This window comes from Impatiens glandulifera, chromosome 2 (assembly GCF_907164915.1).
Source record: "Impatiens glandulifera chromosome 2, dImpGla2.1, whole genome shotgun sequence".
Classification (NCBI taxonomy): domain Eukaryota; kingdom Viridiplantae; phylum Streptophyta; class Magnoliopsida; order Ericales; family Balsaminaceae; genus Impatiens; species Impatiens glandulifera.
In genome coordinates this window covers 11,158,783-11,180,898 of record NC_061863.1, presented here as the reverse complement: position 1 = coordinate 11,180,898, position 22,116 = coordinate 11,158,783, and the positions used below count along the sequence as shown (strand labels likewise).

Genomic DNA, 22,116 nt, shown 5'->3' with positions numbered 1-22,116 from the left:
TCTTACATTATAAATAAATAAATTTAAAAATGTTATATGAATAGATTTATTACATTAGTTTAGTTTATAGTCTTTACTTCTATTTGAGATGAGTGTAAATAAAGATAATTAATAAATTTTGGTGATATATAGTAAGGTAAGAATATTGGTAAGTAAATATTGATGACATTCTAGAATTACAATCATACATCAATATGTCATATTTGAAAAGGACTCCCATTTGTAAACATGCCTCATTCTTGTGCTATCCTTTATAACTAAACTCATACAAATTAATATCAGATAATTTTCAAAAAACAAGAAAAAAAGTTAAACTTGAGACCACAAACTTGTTAATACAAAAGAATTCATCTCGGCAACCACATAAACAAGAAAACATAGAATCACCTCCAATTATTGAATCAAACAAAGTTAAATGTTCATGAACAATGAATTATTAAGCTTCAAACTCAGAAGAATCTCTAAAGATCCCAACTCAATAATATTAGTATTATTTATCTGAATAAGGAACAACATACTTATTCAAGAATTTAGAATCACTTAACTTGCAAACAGTTAACAAATTAACCTTCCCATTAACCAAATCCTTACTTCTCAATTCTTTCAGCACCTGCAATCGATGCTTCACCCTTTTCTCGAAACTGAACATAAGCAACAAAGGGTATCCAACAATGGTAGATATCTCAGCTTCTCCACTACTAAGTAAATACTTCGTTACCTTCTCCATCTTCTCCTCCGAAACACTCAAAACTAGAGGTGTCCTCTTAATCATCTCACTGATTTCATCTTCTCCAAAACCCAAACCTTTCAAAAGGTTAAGTTTTCTCTCCAATCTTCCTTTCGACATTGAACTTAAGATTCTAATTGTTGGAAGAAGCATATTGCAACTTCTCCTGATACCCAATTCATCAGCCTTATTCACCAGCTCCATCAATCTCTCTGTTCTGAAATAAAAGTTCCTAGGCGTTTGAGATAGATATCTTCGAAGCTGCTCTGAATTTATACCCAAATCTTCTAGCAATTTGATGTTTGGTATCATATGTTTATCCAAACAGGTAGATGGAAACCGTCCCAGTTTCAGGAAATTGTATACTCTAGAATGGGATTTCAATATCTCATTCAGTTTAGCAAGTGTTGTCGAAATGTAATCGTTGCTTCGACATAGAATCCTGGGATCAATCACGAGTAAGTCTACAGTCTCTGCAGTGGAGAAACCGGAGTTGATAAAGGTCTTGATTTTGGGCTCTACCGTTTTGTGAGGGTTTGCAGACAAAATTCGGGGTATTCCGCTGACTAATCGCTCCATATCCGTCTGAGAGAATCCTGTTTTTTTCAAAATTGAAATGACGGAATCGCATTTCTCGGGATTTATAGAACCGCAAATGGAGGAGAGTTTCGATGCTACCTCTGAAGAGAAGTTGTGATGTAGATTCAAGTACTCGGCGGCGGCAACGCGGCTGATAGGTTGAGGAGAAGAAGAAGATGCGCTGGAGGAGAATGAAATGTGGAATCGGAAACTGTTCGTCGGTTTACTCTTTCGTAGAGATTGGTAGAAGATCTTACGGCATATATTTGTGAACATTTCTGAAAAGAGAAGATGAAGACGAACCTGGTGATGAAAGATCTGGAGAGGTTCTCGGCGCCGGCGATGATCGGCAATTGAAACTTTCTTTGATCCCGTCGTCGAGCTTCTATGGTTCAAAATTAGGGTTTTTTTTCTTATTAAGTTGATTTTGGGCTTTTGGCCCATAAAATTTATATACCTCATACATTTTAGCCATGAGTTTGTTATATTATAAATTTGGAGACTGATCTTTGATTTATTACTTATCTTTGTCTTAGTAGACACTTGAATTTTACGATTCTTTAATAAAGTCTCCGGCTCCTGACATCGAATCCGGTACAAGACATAACCGCAGAAGTTTTAGTTCTAGTTCTAGTCAATCGTGATAGGTCTTGAACAAATTTTCGATAAGTTGAGAAAAATCTTCCTTCTCCTCATGCTCTTTCTCGAAACTTCGTGGGCTGATTATGATTCATTCCTTCAAGAGTATAACGTCTTTTATGAATTAGACACTTTATCTGTGTTAAAATCGGTGTTACGTAGTAACATGACGTGACAACTTTAAGTCAACAATTACTAATAAATTTGTAAAAATAAATTAATTGTCACATTATGTTGTTGTCATATAGTGCTCGTCACCAAAAATTTGACCGTCACCAAAAATTTGACCGGAAATAAATATATATATATTTTTTTTAGTATTTTTTAAATACAAGATAAAATGTCATTTTTTTTAAAACAAATGATACTAAATGTCTTTGTTCATACTTGTTTTATGAATAAAATTTTGTTTGATGTGAAAATGATTTATACAATGAAATAATTAAAATATAGTTCTTATTTAATGTTTTAAATATTATGAAAGACATGTAAATATAAAAGGTAGAGAATGTGCCATATCAAAGAAAATAAATTTATTTTAATGTTTTAATTATTATTTTTAAAAGTAAATTATTATAATAAGTACAAATTTAACATTTTACATATATAAACAAACAGTAGACTTATCAAATCAACTTCCACCACTTTGCCATACCTTTGATCTTCTTGCTCTATTATAGAGACATAAACCACTTGACATGCTTACGATTGTTCAATCTTCTCGTTTCAATCGACAAACGAAAATATTGATTTGTGTGAAGTCAAATCAAACCACCTAATTTTAACATGTCATACATCTTTACCACTCAAATCTCTAAAAGTGATTCTCGTGAAATCTTCAATCTTCATTACATGTATATCTCATAAGCTATATGATTAAGAGATGAAAATGGATTAACTTTTGATAAATGTTAAGCATTTTTATAAAATAATGTATTTTGTCTATTACCATTTCATTATCATATACTAACTTTGTTCAGAGTAGGTTTAGTTGTCGTATATTATTTAACAATAACCCATCAATTGTTGTGACAGATAACTCTATTATGATGATTGTTCAAGCAAAAGGTCTTGAGATTATCTTTTCTCAATAAAAAGAGTAGTCTATTTTTTTTTTTTTTATTAAGAACAGATAAACTAAAATATTTTTTTACGTATGAAATATAAATAAAAATATACGAGTGATGTTATATATTTATTTGTTTTTATTAGTATTTAAAGTTGTGATGTTATATATTTATTTGTTTTTATTAGTATTTAAAGTTATGAAATAAATATTATTATTTTTTATTACTGGTCAACCATCAATCAAACTGAAAAAAAAAATATTTATCAGAACTATTATACCAAAAACCGCGTAACGAAATACAATTGTTATCCTTAGTCACACAAAAGTTTCAAGAGATTGAACGAACCATACAAAAAGTAAGAAAATTCTATTACAAAATATTCGAGAGATTGAACGAACCAGAAAAAAAGAGAGAAAAAGTTAGAAATTCTTAACAAGAGGAATAGGACAAGAAAGAAGTAAGACAAATAAGGAGAATCTTTGTAAGTGGGAGTAGGTACTTTGACAACAAGACAAAGCTGTTAACAAACAATTGTACTATCTGTCTATCTAAGATATGCTCAAACTTAAAAAAAAATCATAATTATTGGGCAATTTGGAACACCCTTGAAAAAAAATATATATTTTAATTTTTTTTTAAACTATTTTCTTAATATATTATTGAGATATTAAAATAGATAAAATAATATTTTGAAATAAAATTAATTATTTATATATTAATAAATTTTGGTCGGTTCAAGTTTAATTACACTTTAACTTCAAGTGTTTTCAAAATGATTTTTATTAAACGAACTTTATATTTAGATTGTGTATTTAAGATTCAAACAGTAATGATTTTAGTCTCTTGTTTTTTTCTTAATAACATATATGTGGTATTTTTTTATTTTATAATTAAACAAATTTAAGATTAAAAATTTTAAAATTCAAATCTCAAAGCATATTATTTATTTGTCATACATTTTTTTTATATCCATCCATATAAATAATCTAATTCACATTTTACATTATTGTGAATTTACTTCAAAACAATTAGTTAATTAAACAAATACACCTCAAATGAGGAGTGATAGAATGAAAAAAAATTTGTGAGAGAAAATGATATGTGTCACGAAAGAGAAGAGAAGTTTCAACAAATAATTTCTCTTTTCAAATTGTTCAAACTTAAATTTCACATTCATAAACATGATTAATTATTTTTTTATTAAAAAATAAAAAAAAATCAATATTTCACAAGTTGAATATTAATGAAAATGAACTAAATCATAAATAAACAAATGTTACATTTTCAAGTTAGTTTATATATCCAATACTTTTAATCGGTACATCCCAATATTAATGTATCTCCAACTCAAGGGTACAATAATTGAATTATATGTAAGGCAATCTTTTTGTGCACAAACATAAAGTAAAGCCTAAAAATGTTAAAATTTTAATTTTGAACCCTTATTTCAACATATAATTGAAGTTGGAGTACCATTTTAGATTTAAATGATCTTCTTCCTATAAAGACAATAGAGATGAGGTTAAAATTAAAACCTAACTTCTTCTTCTTCATGAGAATCATGATAACTGCATCAGATAAGATTAATGAAAAAGATGATCAGACGGTGGTGGAAGATGAAGAAAAAGTATCAAAAGAATCAACGGTGGATGTGAATCCATTTCATAGCTTGGCTAATGAGATCCTTAGTGCCATCTTTAAGTGCTTGGGATTTGATCATTCCTTCTCGAGTAAACAATCCATAGACCAAGATCATATTAAGGGTTCTTATGAGGTTAGTTTTACTTTACCAAGTTTACATCGATCACCTTTAGACGTTTTCATTCCCGGACTAATTCGAAATCCAAACAAATCCGAATTAGTTATTTCAAATTATATAGATATCTTTTAAATTTATATTAGATTATGATTATTCATATTATCCAAACAAAAATATATCTTACAACCTTTTTTTTTACTATATTGCATTTCACCTTTTGTTTTTATCTATTTATTTTTGCATCAGTTAAACCAACAAATCATATTTTTTCTTCTTCTTTTCAGTGACCATCAAAGTTCTTCACTAATTATATTAACAAAGAGTAGAGTAGTTGTTTTTCGCAATATAAATATAATAAATTTTGAGTTATTACTTAATAGATAAATTTTTTTTTAACAAATGTAGAGATTTTTTTTTTTTTTTTGAATTAAGTGGTTTATAGAAAAAAAAATAGTGAAGTGAAATATTATACATTAATTAGTAAAATAAAAATAAACGCATTATGCAATGAGATAAAAAAAAATGTTAAATTAGATTATTCAAATAATATAGAATCCAATTCATATTAATCAAATATAAAATTTTAGAGATTAGATAAATATAATTTAGATTGAGTTTAGATTGAATTATGATTATTCATATAATCTAAACAAAAATATAATTTTCAACTATTTTTTATTAAATTATATTTCATCAAAATATGTTAAAAAAAATATTGATAACAAATGTAACAAAAATATCCTCAAACAAATTATAAATAAACATTAATTAGTAAAATAATAGTAAATATATCATTCGAACCATATACACTTATTAATCTGATTTAGAGATATGGATAAATTTAAATTAAATTTCACAAAATTCAAAAGTTAAAATTGAAAATATATTTGTTTAATTCACATCAGATTATTTTATGGGTAATAATCAAAATTGAATTATTGATAATTATGATAATACTTTTTTATTTTTATTTTTGTAATATAATTAATTTAGGATAAGGGAGTGGTGGAGGAAGAAATAACTGCAAGGAGCACTAAGATTGAGAGGAAGAGGCAGACACCGCCACCGCTCGACGGAGGAGGTAATCCCAAGACGAATTAAAATCCATTTTCTTTTTAATTAATTATTTATATATATGTTTATAATATCTATAGTTTGAGTTTATTTCATAAAAAATAAACTATAATTCTAGAACTAAGGTGATGTTTGTTTCATTTTCATTTTCAATGTAATGGTTGTTTTACTTTTTTTCAAGAAAAATGTAATTGGCTTGTTTAGAAATAATTTTGATTTATTTTAGGAAAAGAATAGTAATTTATAGATAAATAGATTATTTTAATAATTTAAGTAGTACATAATGATTTTTTTTTTTTAGAATAATAGATCAAATGTTTAATTTTTTATTTCTATTAAAAATGTTTTTAAAGAAGAGATTGTGGTTTTGGATAATTGTATTTTTGCGTTAATTTACATGAAAAATCATATTCTTTATATATATAAAAAATAAATATCTCAAATTTTATTATTTAATATATATATATATATATATATATATATATATATATATATATTGTATGTAAAAATCTAGTATGTCCATGATATGTAGGGTTTAATTTTTTTTTTAATAATTTAACTGAATCGATAACTTACCGGTTAATCGATTTTAGCGGTTCCGGTTAACTGATTTAATTTTCGGTTAAACGATTTTTTATTTGTTACCTGTAATAATTTAATTATATATTTATAATTTATATTAGTTATTTTGTAAATATTAAATATATTATAATATTTAATAATATATTAGTTATTTTTAAATTTTAAATTATAATTTGTGTAGAATTGTTTTAAAGAATAAATTATAATTTATATAAAATAAAAAAATAAATAAACAACTTTAGTAGTTTAATTGAAATATGTAAAATTATTTTTTATAATAATAATGTGGAATTATAATTATGATAAAAATATAATAAAATTCTTTGTAATTTTGAATTACCGGTCCCGTTTAAACTTGGTTAATGACCGAAATCGGTATAACTAGAATCGGTAAAATTGATATCAATACCGGTCAATTAATCGGTTTGTAAAATAAAGAGTAAAATCAAACTTAATCGGAACTTATTAACCGGTAAATTGACCCGTACCGTTAACGAACGAGACTTCAACCTGCTAAATAGTTACGTGGAGTTCTCTCTACAACTAGCTTCTTAGAGGACTATGACATTTTAGGCCACAAAAGATTGAGGCAATAAAAGTTTAAACAACCGACGAATTCGGAATTGGGACACTCGTGCCCAGCTCTCAGAGCCAATCCTTTTATCGAAATTACGGATCCATTTGCCGACATTCGAACTTAGCCTTTGACTATCTTTCTCGATCGTGTGACATTCAAACTTAACCTTTAACTAACTTTTTCGGTCGAAAAATAAGTAATGGCTAACTTTATTGATCGTGTGAGATTCCAACTTAGCTTTGGGATAACTTTCAAAAATAATATATTATCAAGGTTTTAACTATTATATATATATATATATATATATATAAATCTAGATCTAGCATGATTTATATTATATATATATATATTATTTTATTTTTTAAAAATAAAGTACAAATAGAGATATAATAAAATTACTTTATTTTTTTAAATAATGTCTTACTCATTGAAATAGAACGTTTTTTCTGTTTAAAAGATTAAAAATATGAGACTCAATTTTAATTTAAAAACTATTGAAGGAGTCAGAAAAGGTAGCTAGGTTGCTAATCATTCAATTTAACTAAATAAGTGTACTCAACCACTTTCAATAATTTTAAATTTAATTATCAAAATACCTACTTGCAAGAATAAACAAACAAATCACTAATTCAAATATCCTTATTAATATTATAAATCTCATTTTTCAACGCGGGAAGGTGATAACCACATTATAAAACCTAGCATCACAAAATATTATAAGCTGAGATAAAAATATCATATTTTAAATTGATTAAATAAATTTATTTAAAAAGTATAACTCTTTCAATCTCTATGTACTTATTAATATTTTGTCACAATTATCATCATAATTATAATCACTTTTAAAAATGATTCAAATAAAAAGTAAAAATATTTTTTTTACTTAGTATGGAACTTGTTTTAGGTAAAAAATGAATAAAAAGTTTTTCCTTTTTATAATTTTTTAATCATTTAAAAAAAGATTTTAAACATTTTTTTTTTCAAATATAACTTTTAATTTTTGATTTGAAAAAAAAAAATCATGTATCAAATAAAAATAAGCTCAATTGACTACTGTCAATATATATATATCTCCCCCATATATTATATCATAATTTGGTAAAGTAAATGACTTAAAATTATTTACTGATAATATGTGTCATATGTAAAATAATACTTTATTTTAAAAAATAAATATTGTTATATTTAATAGTAAACAATTTCACTAATAGAATGTACCTATAAAATTTGTCTCACTCACGGCGGTAAGATTAAATATTTATTACTTCTACTCGAACAAGTTTATAAATTTGAGCTTGAACTCGACTATTACCTACAAGATCGGCTCGACTCGAAACACTTGAACTAAAATTAAATTTTCAAATATTTGTAAAGAAAAAATATATGTTTAGATTTTAAATTTTAATATTAAAAAGATAAATTATTTATTAACCTATTTAAAAAAAACTCGAGTTCGATTATAATATTAAACGAGTCGGTTCAAGCTCGACTCAAATATTAAATGAGTCGGTTCGAGCTCGACTCGAACTTAGTGAAAATCAAATTAAGTCGAGTTTTAACCGAACGGCTCTCGAGTAGTTTAGTCTTTCTTTGTAACATTGAAATAATGTATATTTTAAAATTGCAAGATCAAATCTTAAAATAAGTTCACTTAATCACTTTTAATAATTTCAAATCTAAATAAAAAATAAATAAAAATCAACAATCAAATAACTTATTCAAATCAAATAGTCAATTTAAAAAAAAAGGTGTCTTTTAAATATCAACATAATCTCAATTTTCAATTTGTATACTACTAAAACATCCAAACATAAATCACCACATTATAAAACTAAGCCAACCAGGCATCAATAGGCTTACCAATTGAATAAACAATGAAACCGATCTCCCTAAGCTTCTCGGCATCGACAACATTCCTTCCATCGAAAACAAACGCCGGTTTCTGCATGCTTTCGTAAATTTTCAAATAATCCAAAGTCTTAAACTCGCTCCACTCGGTAAGTATACACAATCCATGAGCATCTTTCGTCGCCTCGTAAACATCCCAAACCACACTCACTTGTTTCACAGAACTAGGACTCATAGGCTGCAGATGAAGAGGATGATCCCAATCAAATTTCTTCATGGTAAGATCGCGTTGAATCTGATCTTCAGTCACTTGAGGATCGTATATGCTCAAACGAGCCCTATCCTCGAGAAGACCCTTACAAACATCGATAGCTGGGGTCTCTCTAGTATCACCCGTGTCTTTCTTAAACGCGAATCCAAGAATAGCAACTTTCTTATTCGAAACCGAGTTGAACATTGAGGATATGACACGGTTAACGAATCTACTCTTCTGATAGTCATTGATCTTAATCACCTGTTTCCAATATTCGGCTACTTCTGGTAAACCATTGCATTCACAGATGTAAACTAGGTTCAAGATATCCTTCTGGAAACAAGAACCGCCAAAACCTACACTCGCGTTTAGAAACTTGGGACCAATTCTCGTGTCCTTACCAATGGAGAACGACACTTGGGTGACATCAGCTCCTGTTGCTTCGCATAGGGCTGACATGGCATTGACGGATGAGATCCTCTGGGCTAGGAAAGCATTCGCTGCGAGCTTCGACAGCTCTGCAGACCAGAGATTGGTGCATATGATGTTGCTCTCGGGGACCCAATGCGCGTAAACTGATTTCAGAGTTTGAATCGCGTTCTTCCCAGCAGGGGTGTCCCTACCCCCGATCAGGACACGATCAGGTTCAAAGAGATCCTTGATCGCAGTCCCCTCCGCGAGGAATTCAGGGTTAGACAGGATTTGAAACTTAATTCCATTGCTATTATGAGTCAGGATTTTCTCAATTGCTTCAGCTGTTTTGACAGGAACAGTTGATTTCTCAACAACAATCTTATCTGATCTCGATACATCAGCGATCATTCGAGCTGCGCTCTCCCAATAAGTTAGATCAGCAGCTTTACCTGCTCCTAGTCCTCTAGTCTTTGTTGGTGTGTTAACAGAAACAAAAATTATGTCAGCTTCACGAACATGTTTCTCCACATCTGTACTGAAAAAGAGATTCTTTCCTCGGCATTGCTTGACCACATCATCAAGCCCTGGCTCGTAGATGGGGAGTTCTTCGCTGTTCCAAGCGTTAATACGAGGAACAGAGATGTCAACTACTGCTACCTCAATGTTTGGGCACTTTAAGGCAATAACTGCCATTGTTGGACCGCCTACATAACCAGCTCCAATGCAGCAAATCTTCACCATCTTTTTTAATCTAACACATGCATAAATGGAGAAAAACATATAAACAAAACAATGATACAACAGAGAATTGCCAAGATCTTGGTTCAATTTAGATCAACTGATTTAAATTCATCAATTATTGGAATTTCAAGAACTCATAATTCAAATCATATTATCATGCATTATCAACACAATATAAAACCCAGCAAAGATTCATCAATCACAACATAGGCATATACTTCTAAATTTCAGATAGTCGGGTTTCGATCTATTCTTCAGGATAATTGGAATTGAAACTTACAGGAGCATGAACAATGGAGCTCTTACCTTGATCGGAGCTTTACAGAAGACTGATCCGTTGATTGGGTTTCGATCGGAAGATCAAAATAGGGAATATCTTCTATCAGATCTCGAAGTTGCATCCCTTTTGGCGATAAAATCTAGGGATGTATTTATAGATCTTTCGGCTGCGCCGTAAGAAGGCTTCAGTCTAGTCTCTTCTTGGTCTTCTTCATTCTCTTCGTGCATCAGCCAGCCCAAAACGCATCGCGAGGATCTTCTCTTTGCGCCATGGATAAAGCCCAGGAGTTCCTTCCGAAGTTCTTCACCAGCCATGCAGCCCAGGATGAAAGATCACAAATTCCATTTGTTTAATATACTTCAATAAAAGACAAAAACTTTACTTGGCCCACCAACAAATATTAATAAATTAAAATATATTTTTATTATATATATATATATATATTTGTTTAAAATTATTTTATTGTAAATATTAAATTAATAAAGTATACTGGAACAACGACAAAGCCTAGACGTAAAAATTCACATAAAACCGATTTTATCCCCTAAACACGACACAAGACAACACATTATTTTGTTAGATTAGTTCTCCTTAATTAAACAAATAATAATAATAAACATACGGTAATTTATCTAAAAAAAATCAACTTTAAATAAAATATTTTTATTTTTATTTTTAATAACACTTTTTTCACATAAATATCACTGATAAATATAAATATAAAATTTATATTTAAATTATTATTAATAAATTTATAAAATTCATATATTTTTCTCAATATATTTATTGAATATAATAAACTAAACTACTAATAAAATAATTTACATATCAGATTATTAATAATTATTTTATTATTTATTTTTTATAAAATTAATTTTTAAAATAAGAAGAACTTAACTCATTTTGAAATTAATATTTTATAATTTATATTTAACTTTTTATTAATTATAAATTTTTTTTGTTAAACCATATTATCAATAATATATTTAATTAAATGTCTAGTTTAATTGGTATTTGTATAATTATAATTACTTTACAAAATTTGTATTCAATTATGTAAAATATTGATAAACAAATGCTATTAGACATATGGACAAATTGTTGATTTAATGATGGAACAGAAACTTGATGCGACAACCCAACTTATAAAAAAATTTACTTGAAAAAAAAACTTTTTAAATGGTTTATTAATTAGTAACAAGTATTAAAGGTTAGAATTTAAAATTAAAATTTATAAATAAAGACATAATGCATATAAAATCAACTAATAAAAGTTTGTAATTTGAGCAATATTAAATATTTTGCACAAGTTTTTTATTAGAAAAATAAAATTGCTTTAACTTTTATTTGAAATTTTGTTTCAAAAGACTAATAATTATAAAATAATTTTGAGTCTTATATAAAAAATTATGTGAAAAACATGTGCGCCTACTTAAGTGTTTTTATTTTGTCTTCAGCAATGTGTCAATGTTGTGTTCTTGTCCATATATTTAAAATTAGTATATGTATATTTCTATTGAAGCTTACTGAAAGAATTAAACCCTTTTATTGTGTCACTAAGTCATTCATATTTAATTATAATCTTGCTAAATTTAAAATTGTTAAAATATATTATAATATAATATTAATATATAATTATAAAAATTAAATTAAGTTAAATTTATTATCATATATATTTATATATTTCATTTTTATATAAAAAACAATTAGTATTTTTAATATATTTCATTTAATTGAATAATACAATATATATATATATATATATGTTTTGATGGCGCTCATAATTATTCAAAAGAGAGCGTTTTATTTATTTGTTATTTTAATTTAATAAATAATAATAATTTTTTTTAATAAATGTGTATTGTTATATTACCGGACACCATCATCGTTCGTGTCGTTTCAAAATTGTGTTTTATTATGTATATAATTAAGTCTTGTCTAACAAAAATTAACATAAATGTAATAGGTATTCTAATTTGAATAAATGAGAAAGATGAAATTCATATCAGCATACATAGGAAGTGCTTTCATAAAAATAAACTTAGTTTATAAAAACAACAAACCCTATAAATATGAGATAAATGTGAACAGAAGAACATTAATCATATATAAACTTAGATTCAACTATAATTTACTTAGTAAGAATAGGGTAGCCAAAAACAATTGTAATGAATGAGGCAGAATGATGTGATATTGTACATGTCACCTTATGGTGTATATCAATTTTTTTTTTTATTTAAAATTATACATGTCAACAAAATAACACTTAATAATTTTTCTTTCTTAATTTTATTTAAGATTTAAATAAATTATGATAGGATCGACGACACCAATAGAGACGGGGGTCTGACTATTAATGACGACTTCGGATAAACAGTTTGATAGAAATCCTGTTAGAGATTAATATCTATTTCTATTCTTCGCAAATCCTTCGAACTCTTGAAACAGATTCAAATGCGAAAATGTTCGTCGGATTTGAAACTTTGAACCAATGAAAGATGAATGACAGAAAGTAAAAAACACAAAAAGTTGTTTATGGATGTTCGGAGCAAACTCTCCTACGTCACCCCTTCTTCCGACCACCGGAAGGATTCACTATACTTTTTTGAATCAAATACAGTTCACTAATCTAGCTAACTCTCTGTTGAACAAAACAACCTTTGTTCAACTTACAACACTGAAGTTTTCTCACAGAAAAGACAGTATGTAATACAATGTATTCACAGCTAGATGATAAGTGAGATGTTTGATTTCAGGAACTTTCTTTAATGAAAAATAAAGCAGCTCTCTCTTTCTTGTATTTTTCAGCCAGCAATTTGTCCGTTGTCTTAGGCAACAATTTATTCTTGAAAAGCTTCAGCGGTCAAATCCTTCTTTTGGACACATGTCATCTTTCCGTTGTATGTACTATCCATGAGATACTGGGTAGTACAGCAGGAAAAGATTTTGAGATCGTGGTAGTATAATGCAGTATAGGCAATTTGAATTATGGCATACGTGGCGGTTATTCATTTGTTGAGCTCTGCTGTCATCTGTCTGGAAGAACATCTGCCTTCAGATGCCTATCTGATCATCTTAGCCGTCCATCTGATTAGACGCCCACGTCTAACTCCACAAGTTAGACTGCACGTCTAACATTAGACGTTTTCCATATAATGGGTCTAACTACGTGTTGACTTTGATTTAATTCTGCACCTAGTGAGATTCGAACTTAGGTCACCTATATAACTGGTGAGTATGCTTACAACTACACCACTTAAGATGTTGATATCTAAATATATATTTATATATTTGATATGACTAACAATTATTGAACTTAGTTTTATCCAAAAATTATTTCATCAATCATCAAATTAAAATTGTTAGATTATTTTTTAAACATTAAAAATTTCAACCCAACAAATTATTTAATATTTTTCATCACTTTAACTTTATTATAAAATTATTATAAATATTCACTTAATTTAAAATTAAAAAAAAAATTCTTAATTTTCAACTTAAAATATAAAATACTAATATTTATAATAAATAAAATTCAAATTACTAATATTCAATATATATATATATATATTTATATATATATATATATATATATATATATATATATATATATATATATATATTATAAAAGAAAAAATTTTAATATTAAAAATTTTAAAAATTTTAAGAAGAGAAATAATAATTTAATATATATTTTAAAAATATACATTTATATATTTTGTTAATTTAATTTATTCAATCTCTTTATTATTTATCATTTTAAAAATACATAAATTAATTAATTATCTATTAATCGCAAAAAATTAATAAAGAAAAATTATAATTAATGAGATTAAAAAAATTAATTATTTTTAAATTTAACTTCTTATTCTTTATATATATATATATATTAATTTTTTCAGTTATTATTTTTAAACTTATATAAATTAATTAATTAATTCAAATATATTAATATATAATTATAAATTAATAGATAAAAAAAATATAAATAAAGAGAAGAGAGATAAATAAATATTATGAAATAGGTTTAATCAATCCTAACCCCTAATTGGCTACCTCTAGTTATAAAATTTTGGCTTCCAACGTCTTTACTTAAAAATAAAACCTCTTAAAAATTAAATAAATAAACAAATAAGAAAAACAAATAAATATAAAATACTATACTTAGTATTTGTATACCTAAATTGGTGCAGTGTTACTGTTTCATATAGATAATTGTATTGGCTTTACTTTCGCCTTGCTTTATATACTCATTCTTAAACACTTAAAAATTAATAATTTTTAGTTAAATATTTAAATTAAGTTAGGTTTTATTTTATTTTATTAACATGTGTAACCTGAATCATATTAAAATATTCTCTTAAAATTATAATTTAAAAAGAATTCAGTTATAAAATAAAAGTCTAACTAATGTATCCCATTGGATTGAGATATAGGTTTTTAAGTGTGTTTCATCATATAATAGATCATATATAATAGAAGTAATAGTTAAAGTTTATAATTAAGATAATTAATTATAAATTATTTTTATTAATTTTAATGTTAAATTATTATATATATATAAAGAAAATATTAAAAAATAAAAATGAAAAGAACTCCAAAATACATTTATTTAGTATGAACTCCAAAATATCAAATCTTGAATGAACTATAATTGACTTGGATGAAATGAAATAGTTTATATTATTATTAATATATTTATTTATATTTTATACTTTATAAAAAATTAAATTTATTTAGTTATAATAATAAAAGTTTTTAATATTATTTAATTATATAAAATAATAACTTTATCATATGAAATAATTATTTAAAAAAAAATATAATATTAACTAAATAAGAATTATAAGTCAATTCCATCCTCCGGAATAAATTTTTATTTATTTTTTATTCATGAAATAGAAAAAATAAAAAAATTATTAAAACGGTCACTTTTTAAACAAGCACATCTATGATGCAATGTGAAACTAATTTTTATTAAGAAAGTTGCATGTATTGGTTCAATTGCCCGAAATATCCATGGTTCTTTTTTACATTAACTTTTTTTTTATATATATAATTTTACATATTATAATAGGATTCTTTTTTAAAAGATAACACTAAAAAACTACAGGACAAAAATAGTTTCTCTCAAAAAGTATAATATCAGTTTAATTAAGAAGACTAGAAACAAATAATAAAAATTCATAAAAGTAATACAATTCAAATTATAACTTAATTTATTTGAATAGTATAAATTAATAATCATCAAAATCAAAATAAACATCACCAAAAACAATATGAAATTAGACAAACAAAATAGTCTTCCCAAACTAGACAGATTCAAAATTAGAAGTCAACAGATATTAGTTATATATAATAATTAAATAATAAATAAATAACACTACAAAAATTATTATTATTATTATTTATCAAAATTATTTATAAGCTAGTAGAATTTTACCCTTTAAAATTTAAAATGTTAAAAATTTAACTTGTTTATAAAAATAATAAATTTCTCTAAAACAGACATAAATCATAATATTTTAATTAAAAATAAATTATAAATTTTAACCCATTTATCAAAGTGCAAAAACAATGAATTAAGTTTCCACAATGATTGAAGTCTAACATCCCAAAACAAGATACAAAATCAATTTCATAAATTTATATATTTGTATAAATTTCATAAACTTATATATTTGTATAGGTAATATAAGTTTTTTTAAATTTATAAATATATATATATTTTTTTATAAAATCATAAAATTAAAATAATTTATAAAATCTTAAGATCATACATTTAAAACCATAACATTTCGATTATGATTTACATAAAAAAAATGTTAGCCTATTTATTTAAAGAAGAATAAGTTTATGCACATCTATCATAAGTTATTAATTTTCAAAATTACACATTTTTTCTTGCACTAAGTAAGATTTCATTCAAGCTTCGCCTAATAATTTTCATAAATTAGAGAGTGATAAATTTCTAATTCTCTTACAAATATAATGAGCAATGTGAGGTAACATAAAATCCAACTCTATGTCAAAGTTAAATAATATATATATATATATATATATATATATATATATATATATATATATATATATATATATATATATATATATATATTATTTTGAAAGCGTAAACAAATAATATAAAATGTAAGTGGTTCACATCAGTTGATTTTTTAATCGAAAAATTCATCTTAATCGTTGGGGTCGGATTTTCAAAATTTTCATCATTCGATTAACAGTTAAACGTCGATTCAGTTTGGTCGGTTATAAGATCGATTCAGTCGATTTATCAGCTTAATCGCTGGAAAATTAACGAATATATATTATTTATATAATTAAGAAACATTCTTGTAAAAAAAATTCTAATAAATGATGTAATTTATTTTTAAACAATTATTCAACTTATATTATAATATTAATTAAATCAAACATACACACAATTATAATTATAAATGTGTAATGATATGAACTTTTAACTATAAAAACTTCATATTCATCGTTTATAACTAGACTAAAAATAAAGATTATCAAAAATACTTAAAAATATGGTCGTTTAAACCATCGTTTTTATTATTTATGTCGGCAACAGAACCTGCCACAGTCGATACAAGAAATTATAAAAAGTCAAAACTGAGTTCGACCAGTTTATAATTATTTCGGTCAATTTTTTGTCGGTTAAATTTTGTAAGAACTAAAATTTTACCTACCAAATTCATAAATATTCAATAGTTATTTTAAATAAATAAATTTAAAATAATTAAAATTAAGGCCAAATCAAAATACTTAATTAAGATAGTCATTGTGATATTTAATTAAAATTAAATTAAAATTAAGATAAGACCAAAATAAATAATTTGAAATAAATGTTGTATTCATTTTATCCTAAATTAATTAAGAGCGCTCAAATAAATAATTTAAAATCAATGTTGTACACATTTATCTCAAATTAAGTATTTATAAAACTCAAAATATATAAATAAAAAAATAGACAAAATAAATATTTATGTCTATTTAAATATTTTGTAGATTGAAAATAAATTAAAAAGGAGTGAAAAAAATTAATTTCAAACAAACTGCAAGGCTATAAAAGGGTCATGATCCAGTGCAACCGAAAATAGAAGAAACGGCTGCAATAGACCATGCAACCATCAAATGAGCGCTCAGGCTTCATCCAACGGACATTAGTGGAACACATCGCCCGCTACAATGAAAGCTAAGTGCTTCTGCGCAACACCAAATCAACTAACACACACCTCAATGCCATTATCCCAAATGAGCGGAATGCTCGCACGCTAAAGGATGAAGACAGAACGTTGTGCCTAGACGCATGTTCGCACTTTGGCCCGAAACAACGATGTTTCAGCCTCGACTTGTCTTATTCCTTGCAACGAACTAGATGAACATCGGTCGAAACTTTTGATTTTTCAAAAGTGAAACTCGGCCTCAACCAAATCAAGTGATTCAAAGGATAAAATGATCCCTAACATGGTGATCGTTTACCTACGATTATAGGTGCAATCGTAGGTAATTGGATGAGAACGATCGAATAAAGACAAAAGTCATTAAATTCGATCTACTTATCATCTAACCGACTTTGGTTGGCTATAAATAGCCCTTCTTAGCCAAGACAAATGCAAAGATCAAAATCTTAAGCCTCCAATCCAACTTTCACAAAATCCGTCATTATAATTTTCCAAGCTTTTGAAATTTTGTCTAAAGCTCTAAGGCTCGTTTATAGATCATCACAAATCTTTATAAAGTGTTTAGAAGTGTTCTATAACTCACTATAAGTTTTAATTTACATTTTTACATTTTAGTTTGACTAGTCTTGAATATTGTTTGATTATATATTTTCTTAATTTGAATTTGATCCTAAGATCGTTCCAAAACTTTTTGTTAAAATCAATTTTAATGAATCAATCTAAATTAAAAACGCCCAAATTCAATTTTGAAAATTCTCAAAATTGGGTTTTATTCTTGAGCTCCAACTCAAGAAAAACGGTTTAAAAAGCTTCCTAACATTTTATAAAAGATGTTAGGAGTAATTTTGGATCAATTCCAATTGGTTTTAAGTATGTTACACAAAACAAAAAAAATTCAAAAATCTGGAAAATCCATTTTTTGAATTGGTTAAAATTGATAGTCATTGTTCATGTTTTGGTTTGATTCAATCCTAATATCTATAAGGAAACTATTAGTAAACTCCTTATGCTGAATTAAACCTTAAAAATAAAATCTATTTTCACTCAAGAACTGTTTGAATCAAATTCAACCTCTTCCCGATTGATTGATGCATCTGAATGATGTTAAAAACGATCCATGTGAGTAGAGGAAGTTTCCCATGCCTTCAGATCGAAGGGTGGAAACTCCAAACAAAATCTGCAAATCGGTAGTTGGTGTTTTTGGCGTCCGATCGAGGATTTTTCCATGGCATGGTTGTCGATCGAGAAAACCAGCCATTCCCCGCAACCGACCAAGAAAATTTGCCAGGCCTTGGTTTTCGACTGAGAAAACCAACCAACGCCTAAAAGTCGACCGATGATTTTAGTTTGGATTGGTTTTCGACCGAGAAAACTAGCTAGACATCCTTTTCAATCGAGGATTAGCGCGCGACCGAGAGCTCAGCCTCTGCATTGACTAGGTGCCCAAATCCGTTGACTATGGTTCAAATCCAACCCAAACTCACGCGTCCGACCCGATTTGCGACCCGAATACCTATCTAAGGACCTATTTATTTGGGTTTTTAATTTCTAATTGTTTTTTTAACAAATAGAAGTCCTAAACTATTTTTATAAAATTAAAAAAATAAAAACGATTTAAAAATATTTTTAGAATATTTTCACAAAATAATATTTTATTAAAGGTCTGTTTGAATTTATTTTTAAATTTAACACCTTAAACTGATATTTTCAGGTATTTTCCTCAATAACTCTTGACATCAATCACAAGTACTAACATTTTAATATTATTTTATAAATTTAAATGCAAGAAAAATCCATAAATGTCTAAAACTTGAAAATAATTAGTTAAATAAAACGTAATAAAACTAGATTTCAAACAAATAATTAAAATTTATAAAGGAAATACCGTTTTTCAACGGGTACAAATGATATAGCTCGAAAGCTCTTTCCCGAGTATCACCAAACATTGAATGTTGGGCCTTATGGGTCCAGCCCAATTAGGCAATATAAAACCAAATAAACCCTAATTTTGTTTCTCTCTCTACCATAATTTTCAGAGAGAGTTCTGTGAAGAGATCAAGAGAAACAGAGTGAAGAAAATACAGAGGAAGAAGAAGAGAAGAATATATAGAGGAAGAAGAAGAGAAGGAGAACAGAGTATCACCTTCTTTGTCTTGATTACCCTCAGGTTCATTTCTCTCTTACTTGTAAAGGGAATTTCATGTTTTCTCAAACCTAGATTTGTTTGGGTTTGAATGAAATTAGTTTCTCTGTATGTATACCTCAACTTTAGGTTTAAAGTTGAGAAGAACAATTGTATCGGTTTCTTACTGATTAGTGAAATCTGTTGGTTTTGCCCCGTGGTTTTTTACCCTCCGTGTTGAGAGGGTTTTCCACGTAAATCTGGTGTTCTTTATTACTTTGCTGATCTGCTAGTATGATTTGGTTGACTTGTGAAATTAATCAGATCAATTGATTTCAATAGGAAGTATTATTCAACTTGAAATTCCTAACAAGTGGTATCAGAGCTGTTAGGTTTACTTTCTATTGAAGAGTGCTTTTCCCTCAGGTTCAGATGGAAGGCAGTAGCACTATGATCAGGCTGACAAACAATAACTGGCAGATTTGGAAATCCAAAATGGAGGACATCCTTTATTGTAAGGATCTGTATGAGCCAGTTGAAGGAGATAGTGCAAAGCCAAAAGAGATGGCTGAAACTGATTGGATAAAACTGAACCGGAAAGCAGTCGGCACAATCAGACAATGGCTTGATGATAGTGTTTATCACCATGTAGCAAGTGAGAAAAGTGCTCATGAGCTATGGAAGAAGTTAGAGTCATTGTATGAGCAAAAGACGACAGGTAACAAAGCGTTTCTGATCCGAAAGTTGGTAAATCTGAAATTTAGAGAAGGCACAGGTGTTGCTGAGCATTTAAACAAGTTCCAGAGCTTGATTAATCAATTATCAGTGATGGAGATGACCTTAGAAGATGAGCTACAAGACTTATTGCTATTGGGATCATTGCCTGACAGTTGGGAGACATTGGTTGTGACTGTTAGTAATGCAGCTCCGAATGGTGTGCTTACTATGAGTATAGTTACTAGCAGCTTGTTCAATGAGGAGACAAGAAGGAAGTCAACTAATACAAATAGTGCACAGGCCCTAGTCACAGAGAACAGGGGAAGAGCTGAACACCGACAACAATCAAGAGGCCATAGCAAGTCAAGAGGCAGATCAAAATCTAAGGGAAGAGAATGTTATCACTGTGGTAAAGAAGGTCACATGAAGAAAAATTGTAGAGCCTGGAAAAGACTACAGAATGAAGGCAAAAATCAGAAGAAAGATGATGAAAACAGAAATACCACAGCCACAGTAACTGCAGAGGATGTAGTTATTCTTTCTTGTGAAAAGGAACAATATCTACATGTAGAAGATCACCAAGGAGTTGAGTGGATAATTGATACAGGTTCTTGCTATCATGCTACACCGAATAAAGAGTTCTTCACCACGTACAAGGCTGGAGATCTTGGTACAGTGAAGATGGGTAATACTAGTCACTCAAGCATTGTGGGTATTAGTGACATTTATTTGCAGACAGAACAGGGGCATCGGTTAACACTGAAAAATGTGCGGCATATTCCTGATTTGCGTCTAAATTTGATATCAGGTGATGCATTGGACAAAGATGGATTCAAGCATTATCTTGGTGGTGGTGAATGGAAACTCAGCAAAGGATCAATGATTGTAGCAAAAGGGAAGTCGTGGCACTCATTGTACAGAACACATGTGAAGGTACTCAAAGATGATATGAATGCAGTACAAGCTGAAAGCTCTCTAAATCTGTGGCATCAACGCCTTGGCCACATGAGTGAGAAAGGGCTGCGAATTCTGGTGAGGAAGCTGCACATCCCCTCAACCAAAGATGAGGTTCTGGATCTATGAGACTACTGCCCATTTGGTAAGCAACATCGAGTCTCTTTTAGTCAGACATCAGAAAGAAAACATAATGTGTTAGACTTGATTTATTCTGATGTGTGTGGTCCTTTTGAAATGGAGTCATTGGGTGGCAATCGATATTTTTTAACATTTATTGATGATGCGTCTAGAAAGGTGTGGGTTTATTTTATGAGAACAAAAGACCAGGTATTCAATTACTTTCAAGAGTTCCATGTCATGGTAGAAAGAGAGACAGACAATAAGCTGAAATGTCTTCGCTCTGATAACGGGGGAGAGTATACCTCCAAGGAATTTAAAACATACTGTACAAAATATGGTATTCGACATGAGAAGACAGTGCCTGGAACTCCGCAGCACAATGGTGTGGCTGAGAGAATGAATCGCACCATTGTAGAAAAGGTGAGATGCATGCTGAAGATGGCAAAGTTGCCAAA

The 22,116-nt window shown here is 27.8% G+C and overlaps 3 protein-coding genes across 3 annotated transcripts; 1 reads left to right on the top strand and 2 right to left on the bottom strand.

Moving 5' to 3' along the window:
- Positions 1-366: 366 nt before the first annotated feature.
- LOC124925616 lies at positions 367-1,687 on the bottom strand. Its single transcript, XM_047465668.1, has one exon. The coding sequence runs from the start codon at positions 1,580-1,582 to the stop codon at positions 491-493; it is 1,092 nt and encodes a 363-aa protein (XP_047321624.1). The 5' UTR covers positions 1,583-1,687; the 3' UTR covers positions 367-490.
- Positions 1,688-4,566: 2,879 nt separating this feature from the next.
- Positions 4,567-5,998, top strand: LOC124923716. Its single transcript, XM_047463679.1, has 2 exons — positions 4,567-4,789; positions 5,768-5,998. Exons 1-2 carry the CDS (start codon positions 4,568-4,570, stop codon positions 5,873-5,875), a joined length of 330 nt encoding a protein of 109 aa, XP_047319635.1. The 5' UTR covers position 4,567; the 3' UTR covers positions 5,876-5,998.
- A 2,702-nt stretch (positions 5,999-8,700) lies between these two features.
- LOC124925466 (UDP-glucose 6-dehydrogenase 2-like) lies at positions 8,701-10,292 on the bottom strand. The gene has a single exon (XM_047465472.1). It carries the CDS (start codon positions 10,261-10,263, stop codon positions 8,839-8,841), a length of 1,425 nt encoding a protein of 474 aa, XP_047321428.1. The 5' UTR covers positions 10,264-10,292; the 3' UTR covers positions 8,701-8,838.
- Positions 10,293-22,116: the final 11,824 nt, after the last annotated feature.